The sequence below is a fragment of the Myzus persicae genome, unplaced genomic scaffold (assembly GCF_001856785.1).
Source record: "Myzus persicae strain clone G006 unplaced genomic scaffold, MPER_G0061.0, whole genome shotgun sequence".
NCBI classification, from domain to species: Eukaryota; Metazoa; Arthropoda; class Insecta; order Hemiptera; family Aphididae; genus Myzus; species Myzus persicae.
In genome coordinates, this window is record NW_019102247.1 from 149,394 (window position 1) to 166,327 (window position 16,934).

At 27.8% G+C, this 16,934-nt stretch overlaps 1 protein-coding gene across 2 annotated transcripts; it reads right to left on the bottom strand.

Annotated features, from left to right (window-relative positions):
* Positions 1-1,513: 1,513 nt before the first annotated feature.
* On the bottom strand, positions 1,514-11,063 carry LOC111031645 (fatty acyl-CoA reductase wat-like). Of its 2 annotated transcripts, XM_022311676.1 has the most exons (8): positions 10,615-11,063; positions 7,498-7,746; positions 6,696-6,823; positions 6,507-6,616; positions 6,159-6,348; positions 5,822-6,082; positions 4,089-4,346; positions 1,514-3,998 (listed from the first exon to the last, which is right to left on the bottom strand). In XM_022311676.1, exons 1-8 carry the CDS (start codon positions 10,801-10,803, stop codon positions 3,911-3,913), a joined length of 1,473 nt encoding a protein of 490 aa, XP_022167368.1. In that variant the 5' UTR covers positions 10,804-11,063; the 3' UTR covers positions 1,514-3,910. The 2 variants fall into 2 exon arrangements, with proteins under 2 accessions (XP_022167368.1, XP_022167369.1); XM_022311677.1 differs by lacking the exon at positions 7,498-7,746 and having other exon boundaries at positions 10,615-11,062.
* Between the last annotated feature and the right edge of the window lie 5,871 nt (positions 11,064-16,934).

Genomic DNA, 16,934 nt, shown 5'->3' on the forward strand with positions numbered 1-16,934 from the left:
ACTGAATATTGTAATTATTTTTATTAACTCAGCAAAATAAATGCAAACATTAAAATGTACATAGGTATCTAGTATTTAAATATTTAACATTTTTATTCATAATTTGATGTCCGGAAATTAGTTACAAAAATTTGAAACATAGTTTCCCTAAAGGAAGTGAAGATTTGTGCATAGAAATTATAGCATTTAATGAAAAAAAATAAAATTACATACATGAACCTAAAATTAATAAATTACACAGGTAAATTAAACATTTTTTTTCTCAAAATTGAATAATGGCTGTCATCCATTCAATTTTGAACTTAGAGCCAAATATTATGAGTCAAATCAACTTGAAAAAATTCGGTCAACACAAATTATATGCTAAAAATAGGTGTTACCATTAAAAAAAATACACTTTGCACTGAGCATGCGCAAACCCTAAGTGTTAAAAATTTGAAAATTTCACAAAATATGTATTTCAGTAGGTACCTCCCAGCCCCCCCTCCCCCAAAAAAAAATTAATTTCAATACAAGTTCATCCAGCCGAAATATTTAGTATTACCTTAAATCGTGATCACAATTACCTACCTATTATAATATATAGTTGATATTTTACTATATTGGCTAATGGCTAGTAATTAAACATTTGTGTAAGAGTTGACTATGAATATTATTATCGTCATAATAAGATAATAAACTGGTGAATATATAAATGAATTGTTTTGTTAGAGAATACATTGAGTTATTTTAAATGGAATAGAATTAGTACGTTTACATTATCGTAACATTTCGACAGTGAAAAAAATGTTTTCATTGTATACAATAATTTTTTAACTTTTTTAAACTTTATTTTGTGCACAGGGTGGTTTAAAAACTATGCTCACTCCCTTTTTTCTTGATGAAGTTAATAAGTACCAGGACTATATTATCATCTATAGGCTTTAACCAGTTTAACCTATATCCTATTATCCTATGGACATTTGTATTATATATATGTACATTGTACCTTTTAACATATTACAAATGTAATAATATATAAAAACAATTTTAAGCAATAAAAATTACATGATGAAGGACTTTCCTATTCAAAACAAAACGGCGTGTTTACATAAGAATATAACAAATAATTCACAAAAGACTGTATTGCTCAAATTTGTGACTTGAAATCTTTTTAACAGATCCCCGTTGAACTGTATAAATACAATTTATAATCAGAAATATAAATTTCTAGCTTGGTCTGGCTTTATTATCTAATTTTACTAAACATATTATTTTATATTAATTTTTTTTTATTAAATTAAGCCCAGCGACTAAGACCATTAGCTGTTGTAGGGGTTATGAACTGTAGTAGGGGTTGGTATGATATGTTGTTTTTAAGATGATAGTCTTGGTAGCAGCCAACGCGCCAAGCCAAGCCACATTTTTAAAATTGTATCGTAGGTGCAAATGTTGAGCTATAATTATTGTACAAAAAGCTAAAAAAAAAATACAATTTATCTAATATATTTATTATTTTTCCACTCACATGACAGGTAACACCTGACAGCATGTACAACATACCTATCGTTGACCTAATCTAGTCAAACGACCTTCGGACTTTCATCACAATTTTCACTGACACAGCATCGAACTATCCAGGCGTATCAGCTGGTTTTCAATACTATGAAATATTCAACCTTGAACAATGGATCTAGTACTTAACAGTAAACTATCTAATAGTTTATTGTACAAAAATTTGTTATTGAACTCCGCACAATGCATTGTGACTTGCGAGTGTAGCTGCAGAATCTTCACATTCAAGGCGTAATTTGATAACAAGCTACTCGTCAGTAATATATTGTGACAAATTGTAATAAGTAAAAGAAGTTAATAACTATTAAATAATTACTACCTACCTGTTTGATTACGAAAAATACGTACTAAGAAAATATTTGACTTCAAAATCAACTATTTTGATTTTGTTTGCCAAATCGTGGTCAAGATACTCAAATACAAAAGATATATTTTGCATTTTCTGGTCATATGAACGAAATTCGATATTTATACTAATCTTCATATTTTAATGGATAAGTAATGAAAGTTCAGTGTGGTTATGGACATCAGCTATTAAAGGCCAGGACTACTAGTTAAATATAATAACTATAAAATAAAAATAACAATAACCTAACCTAGAATTCCAGAAAAAAATTTCAGATGCAACTTTCTGCAGAACACCTATTTGTTTAGATATAAAAAATATCTTTTTGGTTCATAAGTTGGTTTATTCGTAGAAATGGCCTTCGTCATAAGTATTCGGGTGAAAATGTTAAATACAAAACTAGGTATAACAAATTAAGAAAAGTTAAATTCCAGGTTTCTAAACATATTTTTAATTTTTATGCAACTCAATCAAGTATCAACTATAATTTCATAATATACATTTACACGATATGTTTGATGTATCGGCGGACAATATATAAATACAAATCAACTATATAGTATATCAACAATCGTAATTATACGAGTATGTACTAGAAACTAACGAGTGGACGGAAACAACAGGGATACGGAGTGTTCTAAAAATTAGATAACATGCTTAAACCAATTAATAAAAATTACAGTGTTATCTATGTAATCTTAAATTAAATCCACATTTTAACATGATTATTAATTTGCTCTAAGTCATTTGTTAAGGTTATTATGTTATAATCATACATTCATCACACGTTTTTAAATACATCCATATAATTCAACATTTATTCATGGAGTAGAGAAAGTAGTTATTAATTTATCAAACTATATTGTATGTGAAAACTTGCAGATATGACGTGTAAAATTGTGTAATAAACAGAGAAAACAGAGAAAATAGAAAAAACTAATTATAGCATTATTTATGTATTTTTCATGAAAAGAATTTTGCACCCAGCCTATGGTGATTATCTAAAAGTACTGGAAAATGTTATCAGATGCAAACATTGAAGTTACGCTGTCCAGAGGGTCCTCGAAGCCATGCATTCGAGAATTTATCGAATCACCGTACAATTTTAAGTAAAATGTATATCATGTGTCTTACTTGACTCGTAACTGTTTATTTTAATAGATATGTACTAATATGCTGTAGTAGGATTACAGGTGACACAAAACACGTACTGATTATGGCTTGTAAAAGGATAGAAACCAAACGTCATACGCGACACGCATGACTCTATACTTAGAGACGGGTTGTTGAGAAGATGACCACTGTGCTCGCATTGAAGACCGGGCGTCCGGAAGATACGATCACGCTGGCCAGACAGTTATAGGCGACTTAAATAAAGTGTTCCGCACTTCCAAGTTCCAAGGACTATCCTTGTTGTGGACATCGAATCCCTTATTCGGACACCTGTTCTCTCTGACGGCATAGATAAGGCCCACACCCTAAACGTATGAATACAAGGTGACCTCCATATACGTGTACGCTTTATATACGTGTACACTATGCTTTGTATCGGTATTTAGAGATGACAAATGGTCAATGGGTCGTTATTTAATTAAGCTTACTTATGATGATGATGAGAGAATATTACAACCATCCAACCACATCACTCTTTATAGTATTTATTTTTACAATATGTTTCTCTAATTCATAATATATAAGCTATATAACATGAAAGGACAGCTGTTCCCCACAATGTGAAATAAATAAAAAACTAAAAATACAAATATTTTTTTTTTTATAATATTGATTAACAATACTATGTGTATACATATTTTAATTTTACATTTTGTTTAAAATAATTTAACAATCTACCTTGAGAAAATTGATAAGGCAAATGCATAGTATTTTTTTTATATTATAATATTTACATTTCATAAGATGAGCAGCTAAGAACTTTATCTATTAAAAATAACTCGTTTTGGTAACTGTTTTTATTTTGTTGAATAGAATACCAAATTGACAACGGTTTCTTCAAAATAAAAATGTTATACAAATCCAAAACAATTGCAGCAAGATATAAACAATTAGAACCATAAAAATCTGATGCAGCCATAACAACCTAAAACATTTACATCAATAATATTAAAAAAAACTATAAATCAAAATCCAGGGAGAGGAAAATCTGAAACCACAGTCCACAACATCGTACATTTGATTTTTTGACAATGCCATTTCTACGTTGTTTAGGTCTTCATGAAGTATATGTTTCCTGATCCCACAGTAATAGCTTTTTATGTAAGGTTTCCAATCGAATTCCTGTAAGCTGAACCGAAACGTTTCTCGATCATCTTGACTTAATGACAACCACAATTCTCTTGTATTGCCATTGTCAAATGTCCATTGTCTTGTAGAAAACTCATAAAGTAAATCAATCATATTTTCTGTTTTCGCATACAATCTCAACATTCTAAACAAAAATAAATCATTTGATACTCGTAATAATCATTTCCATAATCGTTTCCATAAATGTTAAGTACCTAAGCAATTTCGTAATATTAATAAATTATTGAATAATAAATAGTGACAAATAGTTTATTTCGAAAAATACATTTTTGAATAATAACAAAATAATAGGCAGAGGATAAATATAGTTATTATATCCAATAACTAGGGTTCGAGACTTCTTGCATTTGCATGTTTTTTTGTAGTGGTCGTAGTCTATTCTAAGTGAGTTATAAATGTGTAATATGAAATGACGAAATTAAATACTAAGTTTGAATTTGCATATTTCGTCATATTTTAAGAAAAGCGCATATTTGAGTAATTTTTAACATATTTGGGCATATTTCACATTTTTATATTTTTATAAACTTAAAATTGTCGGGAAAAATCATAATTGGATGGTCTTAGTCTGTCGTATCTAATACGTACGTCCGTTTACGATGATAGTCTCTTTATAGCTTAATAATCAACCTTTTTATCGACAATTGTATAGTTAACCTAATGAATCCTAGGTTGATACAGAAAGAGATGAGTAACCCGTGTAAAAATTATTTTTATTATGTTAAGTACGTACTTAATTTTTAAATTTTTATTCTTATAATAATAATTTATAATATATCTTACGTTTTTTAAAAACAAAATAAAAAATTAGTTGCATATTTTAAAGCATATTTTGACGATTTTGACTGCATATTTCGATAATTTTAAGTGCAAGAAGTCCCGAACCCTACCAATAACCTATCTCATCAAAATGTTAACTTAAATTCTTATGAAACAAAATAAATAAAATGTATTATAGTAATTTTATATTTCCGTGAAATAAACTTACGAGGAACATTATATTAAATTATCAACGTTTATACACTTAAACAAAAATTTAATCATGCACATAAATAAAATAAAAACCAAAAATGTAAAATCTTTATAAATATCGCAAAAGTAACCAAAATGTTTTGGAAATTATTATACGTTTAGTAAATCCTAATATTTGATATAAATTTCAAGTCGGCGATATTATAGTTTTAAATTACAAAAAAATAAACATTGAAATAAACTAAATATTTTATACATTTTAGATTCCGAGCGTTTTTTTTTGTCTATGTACATGATGAGTAGTCATTTTCGATAGGAAAGTGAATCTAATTGGTGTTTCGAGAGATTAAAATTTAAAATTACCAGTAGTTTTTAAAGGGCCGATCAAAAAAAAAATAATAAATAAGACATTTTTACACAAAATCAATTTTCGATGAAATCGATTTTGGTTTTTGGTGCAACTTAAAAAAAAAATACCGTCAATACATACAATTTTAAAAATATGAATATAAATACTGAATGTTTATATTAGAATAATTGTCTATACATAATTCAATTTTTTAAATATTTTGACTCATATTGAGCTATTTATAGGTATATTAAATTATCAAAGTAATCATAACTTACTTGGGAGATTTACCAAATAAAATCAATAACAAGTCCATAAATGCGCCTGGTATTTGGTGTAAGAAAAATCTCAGTATACTTCCGACCATTAAATTTGTGTAGAAAATATAAAAAGCATACCATATCGATTGCAAAGGAGGAGCTACATAATATTGATCGTGCATTTCTCTGATGTATCTATGCCATGTCAAAGGGCTTTCGACACACGAAACGTAATTATACACTTTCGGCACCTTGTTCATTCCACTGGACTGTTTGTGCCTGGAAATTATCAAAATAATTTACTGTTTAAGAGCTATGTGTATGCGCAATGAATATTTTTTATATCACTGCACACCTGTTAACTGTATCCCACATGACGCTAATCAATGCGTTTACGGTGTAATCTGCAGGGATAATATCTGTTATATTGCTACCGATGTTTGGTACCGTCCTCAAAAATCCAACCATGACTCCGGTAACCAGACCGGTTGGTCCGTTCATATTATCCAACCAGCCAGGTTCCGGTTCAGATTTCGTGCATCCGACTATAATAATATTAAGTTGTTTTTAAATTTCTCAAGATTCTATAATTAAAGACAATAATTTATTACATTTAATATCTTTATCCAAATAAAAAAGTTACTAAATCAGAAGGGCCTATTATATATTTTTCATCCTTAAAAATTAACTTTATTATTCTTACTAATCGATGGACGAAATATTGATATCGGCAAGTGATCTCCGTTTGTTTGTATCATATTTTCCGTGACTGCTTTTGTGAAAGTGTAAGTGTTGGGCCAATCCTCTATAATTCTATTGTTTGTGAATATAATTTTATAAAAATAGTAAAATGTTATTATTTATCAATCGAAAAATGCATAGTAATATTTACTTAGTAGTCGATTTCTCGTCAAAAAATCCATTTTTCAATTCTTTAGACGTGACTGGAACGTTATAGAATTCTTCTTTGATTTCACTCCTAGGGCAGTGCGAGTAAGCTGTTGAAACGTGCACAAAACCCTGTAAAGTATGTACTCGTTTTTTAAAGATATTTTATACAACATCCCTTTTAAAATATTCTAAAGTAAAAATTGAAAAAGATATGTTAGTACATCTAATAGTCTAATTAAATAAATACGCAAAAATGTTGGTGTCGGTACTTCTAAAATACAACCAATCTAAGTAATCTAAATATATTTTCTATTTATATCGATCTAATAATCTTAATCATAACTACGTATCCTGCGAAGAGTTTATTATACCCTTTGTGGTTTTCAAAAATCACTGTTATTAGTCACAGGTATTAAATAAATATTTTAGAGATTTGTATTACAGTTCTGGTTACACTATTTTCTTCATAACAGAAATACTCATAATACATTATAATAATAAAAAAAAAATACAATCAAATTATTTTAAAAAAGTGAAACGTTATGCGAAGTTGGCAACTTTCTCATAAGAAAAGTGATCCCAATTTACCATAATTAAATGACTTTTATGAATAGAAACATAGTCCCATTTGTATACGTACTTTCAAACTGAATATAAAAACATGTTTTGAGTTATGTATTGCATACTAAACAAAGATCACAGAGTATTAGCAGAGTACTACCTATACAATATTATGCTGTTATTATTTATTAGATAACTATTTATTAGTTATTACTTGTTAGTTATTAGTTATTAGTTATAACCTTGAGATTCTTCATTTGAGATGCTAATGTCAACACGTGTTCAGTGCCTTGGACGTTTATTTTCGACGCCAAATCAAGAGGTTCGTTGAATTTAATCGTAGCGGCGCAATGAAAAACAAAATTAACATTATCTTTCAACCACTCTCGGTCTGACGATGATAGACCCATCAATGAATCTTCTAAATGTCCATCGATGACCTTGATTGACTCTATAAAATCTGGTTTTTCAGTACGAAGTCGGTCAAATAGCTGAGAAATATAAATATTTAAATATTTTTTAGCGGATAAGGTATAAGTGCTCAAATATACATGTATTATATTTTATATTATATTGGTTACAAAAAATAAAATAGTTTACATGATAATAATTGAAAATAATTTTATTCGAATGATTTTCATTGTAACTGAAAAACGAATAACCACAGATACTTGAAATTTTCACAGAATGTTCATTTTAAATACATGATTACAATAATATTTTCAAATATTTTGACTTGTTTTGAGATATTTATAGACATTTGATATTTGTGTAAATAATACATTTCTATAAATATCAATAAACAAATTTCAGCTGGATGAAAATCCTTTAAAATGCTTACAAGGTTCCTCATAAATAGTTATGTAAACAATTAAAAATAAACATTGAAACAATTTTTTTCAAAGCATTTTTAATGATTTAATACTCAAATTTTGACAAAATTCATCAAAATCATGAAAATGCGCAAATTATTTTGTAATTAAAAGTTAAATTTGTACAACAAAAGATTGACAACTTAAAACAAGTTTTCTCGTAATTATTAAACTGTATAGTGTAACCAAAACATCTGAAAATTATATAAACAGTCTCTTTCAATAGATATTTAAATTAAAATTTGGACGAAATTAGATATTTAAAATGGGATGGTATTTTTAATTTAAAAATATTATTATTATATAGGCTGATAAACCGTCTTCGCTCAGAATAGTTTTGAGTAGGTATACGATGATTTTATACCATTTAATTCAAATTAAACACATCCATTACACTATTACATTAACTCCCTAGACATGTTATGTATACAGCAAAACGGTAAGCCCACTTGCCCACTTGCCCACTTGCCCACTTTTTTTTATTTATATATATTGTTGCCAAGGTTAGTACCGAATTGGTTCCCGAGCCCCAACCCCACGGCCCACATGCCGAGTTGGTTCCAGTTTGAAAATGGTGTTTTATTAACGTAAGCCGAATTGGTTTCCGTTTAATTTCTCACATTTTCCGGGCGATTGTAAACTCTCCGGAGTCTACAATACTTTAGTACTATTAAGCTAGGCGAGTATGGGGCATTATTCGTATTACGCAGTTGGTAATATTGAAAACTTGGTTGAGCCATTATAGTCAATATCGTTTTATATATTTAAATTAAAAATAGGTTGACGCCTGACTTAAAATAATTAACTTAAACATTTAAATTACAAATACAGGTTAACGGTAGTACAATTGATAATAAGTATTTAAAATGATAATCATAATCTCTGCAGTGAAACCAATTCATAGTGTAACAATAACATTTAAAACAACTCAGGAGAGTTTACACATTTACTATTCAGGTAAACATAATAATGACCCGGCATAGTTTACCATCAGGATAGTTTACTAGTTTTAAAAATCGGGAGAGTATATCACCACCCCATTTTCTTTCTCAATTGTACAAGCTTATGATTGTCAACTTAAAAGTAGGCTTGGTTAAAAATGAAATAAAATAGAATATATAAAATTTAAAATGGTTGATTTAAAAGTCAACAAGTCATCACTTAAGTATACAATAGAAAAATAATAAAATATAATATATACAATTTTAAATCAGTGATTCGCAAATTGGATGCAAACTTCTTCAAATATTATTCAATTCGAGTAAGTTTCTCATTAATTAGCTCATCCATATAGTTTTCCAAATATTGCTTACTTACTTCCTGTTTAGTGTTTACTGATAACTTATCATTCTTTTATCTTTGAATATTCTCAAATATACAAAAAAAATGTTGCCATTAATTTACCTATTTCGTGATTTGTAAGATTTCGAACCCCCATCTGACTACATGGACTCAAAAAAATATGCAAAAAAATATAATTCCGGCCCCTACTGATAAGTTTCCATGCATTATTGCTTAAAAATTTAATATAACGCCGGTAAAACAATTTATTGGCATTTTATTGTACCTATATACTATAGAGTGTAGGCCCATTTATATTATGTACCATTTATACATTCATACGATTAACTATTGCAATAGAATACTTTAAAATGAAAACTGTACAGAGAACAAACGGAAATTAATTCAGTTACTCCCGTTGCCAAAAGTTCCAAAAAAATATATTTATTATGATGCATAAGATTTATGATCCGAATTTTAATTCAAAATAATCCAAAAATCTGTCCAGTTTACATTTAACGGAGTTTAATGTGGGGAAACATTTAATTTGTCACGAGCAACTCTGAGTAAGAATAGGATCAGCTAGTACTTATTATATTATATTATAGTATATTATTATACTAGATGAATAATAGTTTTTAAGTAGCAAATAGTTACTTATTTTATTAAATTATAAATATAACATAAAAAAATAAAACCGGAAATGTTACAACATCCATGCTAGGATAATGTATTGCATCGCATGTCTTAAATTATTGTAAATTTAATGTGTATACTAACGCATATTATAAACTTATTTTTTAAATTACATATAAGAGTATAAAACTGAATTGCAATATAATAATATACAATATTTATTCACACCAAAATAAATCCTTTAAAAAAAGATTTAATAAATGTATTAATTAAATGTCCATTTAATAAATGTACTTAGTTAAACTTTGGCAACTAGGCTCACGGTCTCCAGTACTATCTTAACTTAACAAGTTAAAAATATATTCAACTTCCTCAGCCATGATACTTAAAATTACGTATAAATTATTTAAACTAAATAAATTGAATAACAATGCAATTAATTAAATTTATGTTTGAACGTATAAAGTAATTATTATAATCATCATCAAAATGTACGTGCGTAACAAGTATTATATACTTAAAATATTTGAAACCTATTTATAGGTACCTATTTTAAATAAAAATACTTACAGCTTGCTTATATATTTTCGTAACCCGTTGACTGGCGCTTAACCCTTTCTTATTTCTGACTAAAAGAGCGATACTGCCCACTGAACAAGACCTCAATAATTTTTCTGTGAGTATTTTCCCCAAAAACCCAGTACCTCCAGTGATGAAAACCGTCCCATTTCTGAACGATTCGACTATACCCGTCTCCATTTCCTGCAATGTGTTGATCCAAATCGATTTTTCCGTATAAAGTGAATAGTCCCTGAATACTGGGCAGCAAAATCTAATCCTGTTGCCTTATAATCTACTATTTACATGACACATGTCTTGTACCATCGAATTCAAACGAATATAAACGTTCAAATAGTCGTCATCATCTTTTATATGCATGCTTAATAACGGGACTAGTACAGTAACAACTTCCTATCAAGATTCACTTCATGTAATATATGTCCCCTTCTCAAAATATAGACTCGCTTACAACACGATAAGAACGAAAAATATACCTTCCGCATAAACTTATTTACCCTAATTCCTATTAATAACCTCATTCCGTTGTTGTAGTGCGATCCGTTTACGTGCATTTTGCACTCCCGATGTTCTTACCAATGCGCATTTCAAATGTGAATAACTAAACAGTTTTAGGTAAACCGAATTGAAATTGAACTGAATTAACGACCGTTTACATGCATTCAACTTCGGGAGTTAACTAATTCGAATTGAGTTAAATCGGTTTTAGCTGTGCATGTAACCGAAGTAAATAATATCAATAGGCGTAAACTAGTTTGGCGGTGGGCGAAGTATTTAGTTAATTAATTAGAAACATTTTTATAGGCATTTTTAAAATGATAAAGTAAGTATTATTTTATGAAAAAAAGTATAATATTATAACTATAGAAGAAAAAATGTATGGATTAATCAAAAATTCTTAATCGTTGCCATTTGAATTCAATTTTTTCTCATGATTCTCGAGTAAAAACAAAACTAAAGTGAAACTTTGAGATGAAGAGATGAAGATATTTTAGACACTTGTAGCGCCAAACAGTACTGACTAAAATGATTTAAAGGCAGAACCAAAACTATGTAGGAAGTGTTCATCAACTATTATTACTGAACATTTTGAAGCTCATTTAAATGTTTATTTATAAAAGACTCAACTGGCTCATTTCACATTTGACATTACATAATACGGTATTCATACAATTTTCCTATCTATTCGAATGAGTTCTACTCAGAGTGAACATTTGAGTTTACATCTCTTCGTCGCCTCAAAACATTTAAGAGAAACATGACTATTTTATATATTAAAAAAAAACTTCGATTGACGTAGACATTTAAATTCAAATTTAAATATTAGAATGTTGAAATGTTGTATTAGTTATAACTTGTTCATATTATTATTAATACAATCATTATTCAAATTTAATTGTTAAATTAAATTTATTACCTATGATATATATAATAATTTTACTATATATTATAATATATTTATATGATGTACTAAAGAATCCTCAAATAGGTATTTAAAAATATGCACTTATTTAAATATAACCTAAAAAAAAATTACCCTCCTATATACACATGAAAGTACATTTTTTCTTTAAATAATTGATAAATGTAATATTATTTATTAAGTGAGTACATTAGTCAAATATGTGCTAAAAATAAAAATACACACTAAACAATTTTTTCTTGAAAAAGCTCAAAGGGGTCAAAATATTATTAAATTTTATCAAATATAGAAAATGTTAAAATAAACAAATACTGCTAATTTCAAGTATCGATGTTATTTTTTTTTGAATAAGAACTAAATAAGAAAATTGTATTGAAAGAATTTGAATTTCAAACGCTCAAAAATTTTTTTATTATCTATCCAGTAGACATTTTTTTTTTTTTTGAAAAAGGTAAATAAACTTAGATACATGACATTTTCACTGGATAAATATATTAGCATTTTCTATACATCATAAAACTTTCAAAATATTTTTACTCAATTTGAGCTATACCTATATATTTAAATGTTAAATGTTAATTTAATTTTTTTTCTAAATGTTCGATTATCATCTATTTTTTTAAAAAAAATAATTTCGAAAAAAAATTGTTTGTTCTATGAACATTTAAAAAAAATGTTGAGATTAAACTAACAATATTTTTTATGAGCATCTGACTTTCAAAATTTGATAAAATACGTAAAAATCAAGAAAGTTTTCAAATTATTTTAAGTTAGAAATTCATAAAAAATTGTCTTTTTATATTTAAGTTTATAAAATTTAATATAAGATTCCTCATAAATCTACCTATCTTAATCAAAACAAAAATGTCTACTGGAGATTCAAATTAAAAAGTTGTATATGATTTTTTGAAGTTCAAATGTTCACAACATTGGATATTCACTCGATTTTTTATGGAACGAATTTCCTGGTTTCTTATTTTTTACTGTAATTAAAAAAAAAACTGTAGATACTTAAGATTCACACCAAATGATTATTTTATCTTTCCATATACTTGATACAATTTTCAAAATATTTTGAACATTTTAAATTTTAAATTTTTTACTTTTATTTTCTTAAATGTTAATAAAATTGTATTTGTTGAGTGAAAATGTGATCGAAGGCTCCTAATACATTGTTTCTAATGCCAGTTAACAAATATTAAAAAAAATTGGCATTTTTTAAAACATTTTATTTTTAAAATGTTCAACTTTTATGGCTAAGAGTTAAACATTTCAAACAAGGTTGCATGTAAGTAGTTAATTCTGTTAATCTGTAAATTTAAAAAATATATTACCATAGCTTTTTATAGTTATTTTATGTTCAAATGTAGAAAAAATTTTATTTTAAAGAACCACGTATAATGATTTAAGTTATTTTGTTAAAATTTAAAAATATTATTCATGGGTACCTACTTGAAACTTTTAGAGTATATTATTATAGTTTAAATACACAATGACTTTTCAAATCCAATTTTTTTGGCAAAAATGTACTTAACCTCCTGTAGTACTAATGCTTAATAGTAAAATGAATTACATTAATCACCATATCATCAAACATACTAAGGTAATATTAAAGGCTGACAGTCTTCGCTCAGAATCGTTTTTCGTATACAACGATTTTGTATCATTGAATTCAAATTTAACAACCATCCATTACAGGTCCCACTTGTAAACTGTCGTACCTACAACAGAGCGACATCCACTTACCCGCTTTTTTAAATTGTTGTTCTTTTTTTCTACTGTATTTTTTACCGTACGTTGCCAGAAAACCAGAATACTTTCCAAGTCATTCAACCGAAATGTTTTGTTTTGTCGTAAAAATTGCATTCAATGGTTGGTACTGAAGGTAACTTGCCATTCCGTCAGAAACTCAGAACAGTATACTTGTACTATCATTAGTCACGGCCTGCAGGATGGTAAATAATAACTGACCTATGTAATATGAGTCATAGGGAAATTCCAAATATTAATGAACTTACTTTAAATATACGCATTTCTTCGATGAAAAACCGGAAAGTCTTAGAAAACCGGCTAAATGTTGAATTAACTGTATCCAATATTCGATATCTATTTTAGGCGGTGTGTAAAATCATGAAGCTTGTGGTATTACATTATAATATTTTAACACGTATTCGGTTATTCCGCATAACGGGTTTTGATAACTTATTAGCCATGATAAATTAAATTAAATTTATCATGTTATTAGCCATACTATACCTAGGCTGCTGGAATTGCCTGTAGCAACAAAATGTAATAAAAATAATTCATCGATACAGCGTGATTCTTTTAATGATAAACAATCATTTTCTCTAAAAGTATTAACGTTTTTGCATTTTACAGTTTTTTTAGTAAATATGAAGTCATTACAAAACCATTGGGTAGTTACTAGTCCCTAATGTATCCAAAACCGGTTGATACCGAGTTGCGGTTGAGATTATAACAGGTAAAAAAAAAAATTCGAGTTGCGGTCGGGATCAAAACAGGTAAAATATCAAAATAAATAAAAATCCTAGTTGCGGTAAAAAAATATGATTAATAATTATTATGTTTTAAATATTGACAAAGTTACATATTATTATGCTAAATACAAAAATTAAACGATCAATACGTTACGTCAAAATACAAATTTATAGTTAGTTAGTTGTGTTAGTTACTAATATTTGTATGATACACATTTCACAATTTTTATTAGTGCAACTCCAAGACATTTCTCCTGTCTTAAGAAGACGGTACTCTCTAAATTTAAAATTATTTAATACAAGCAAAATTTTCCCTTTTTCACTATACATTACAGATAGTTGTGGCATTTTAACGTGTTGATACAAAAACGTCTTGCAATAGACTAAACGATATAACGTTGACTTACGTTGACGTACGATAACATTGTGGATAAAGCTGGCGCCTCGTATCATAATAATTGGTGTAATTATACGTGAAAATAATAAATTACAAAATTTTGCTAAAAAAGGATACTGATATAGGTACTAAATACTGCTTCACCGTTAGATCGTGAAATTATTGGCGTGAAAATCGGATAAGAGCATCGGATAATCGATAACCGGATACTGACCGCAATTAAGACGTTAATTTAAGCTTCAATATTATTAAGACCGCAATTCGTCTATTGCGACCGCAACTCGGACAATACCCCAAAACCATGTCTACAGTAGGTAATTGTGGTAACTCATTACTCAGGTAAATGTAACCAAATGTAAATATAGAGTGATAAATGGTAAGAACCACAAACAGCTGATGCAACTACAATAACCTGAAACAATAAACTAGATACATCAATATTAATGCATAATATTAATATCATACAAACTATAATTCGAAAATCGAAAGCCGATAAGAGGAAGCTGCAGGTAATCACAATATCGTACTGTCGATTTTTTTACATTACTTCTTCGACGTTGCTTAGGTCTACGTGTACATAGGAGTAGTATTTTTAAAACAAAGGCTACTCTGCTGTCGGTTAAACAGGAAAAAAAAGGTACATCTCTTCTGATCCAGTAATAATAGCTTTTTATACAAATTTCCAATCAAATTCCTGTAAGCTAAACCAAAACGTTTCTCAATCATCTTGACTTAGTGACAACCACAATTCTCTTGAATTGATATTGTCAAATTTCCACTGTCTTGTAGAAAAAACATAAAGAATAGATCGGTCATATTTTCTGTTTTCACATACATACTCAAAATAAAAATACATTTGATATTAATCATTTCCATAAGCTAATATGTTAAGTACCTAAGAAATTTCCTGATATTATTAAATTGTTGAATAGTTACTCAGTATAGTTTTTATCAAAAAACACATTTAAAATAATTTAAAAACACAACAAAACAACAGGTTGAGGATTTATAATTGTTCTACATTCCAATATTCAATGTTGTCAAAATTTAAACTCTGAATTCTATTTCAAAAAAATTGTTTCAATGTACACAAGAAATTTTATATTTCTGGTAAGAAAAACTTACAAAAATAAAAGGACAAACAAAAATTTAATCATGTATAAATTTAAAAAAAATTATTTATGTAGAATATCTAATAATAGCACGAAATATTTTTAAATTATTAAATATTTGGTAAATCCTAAGATTTGAAAAAAAATTTAAGTCAACGGTATTAAATAATAATATATTAGTAAAAAAATTAGTAAAAAAAAAAACAATTCAGTTTAGTCGAAAATTATTTTTTCCAGATTTTATAAAACTACTGGAAACTACTGGGAATTTTGAATTTTCCCTTTTGACCTCCAAAAACTACAGACTAGATTCAAAATATAATAAAATCCGAAAAATATGCAGGTATAGTTATTTATATAGATAAAAAAAGTGTTCAAATATTGTTTAGAATTTTTGGTGTCAGTTATTCATCTATCTAATATATTTATCTTAAAAAGAAGCATTTTTATGAATTCCTAGCTCAAAATGATTTGCATATTTTCGTGATTTAGACTCATTTTGTCGAACTTCAGAAATGTATAAGCACCAGGTGGGTGTATGCATACTGCATATTTTGAGTTTTTAAATTTGGCAACCCTACTTAGGACTGGCGAGAGTCAACAGCCTACTACATTATATGACCAGGGACACTACAATTCTAAATACGGCCCTGAGCGCAATCACCATTATTCCAAATCAAAAACATATACTAAAAATAGAACACAAGGGGCAACGCACAGAAAGTGAAGATGATGTGTTTAGCGTTTGTATTTTTTTCTTCTAAATCAATACTACAAAAGAACCTAATTAGTAATTAAACTATCACTATGTAAAGATGAACGAAGTACCCATATTTTAATCATGATTTATAGCTTTAATCGTGGTTTTAATATATTTTTGA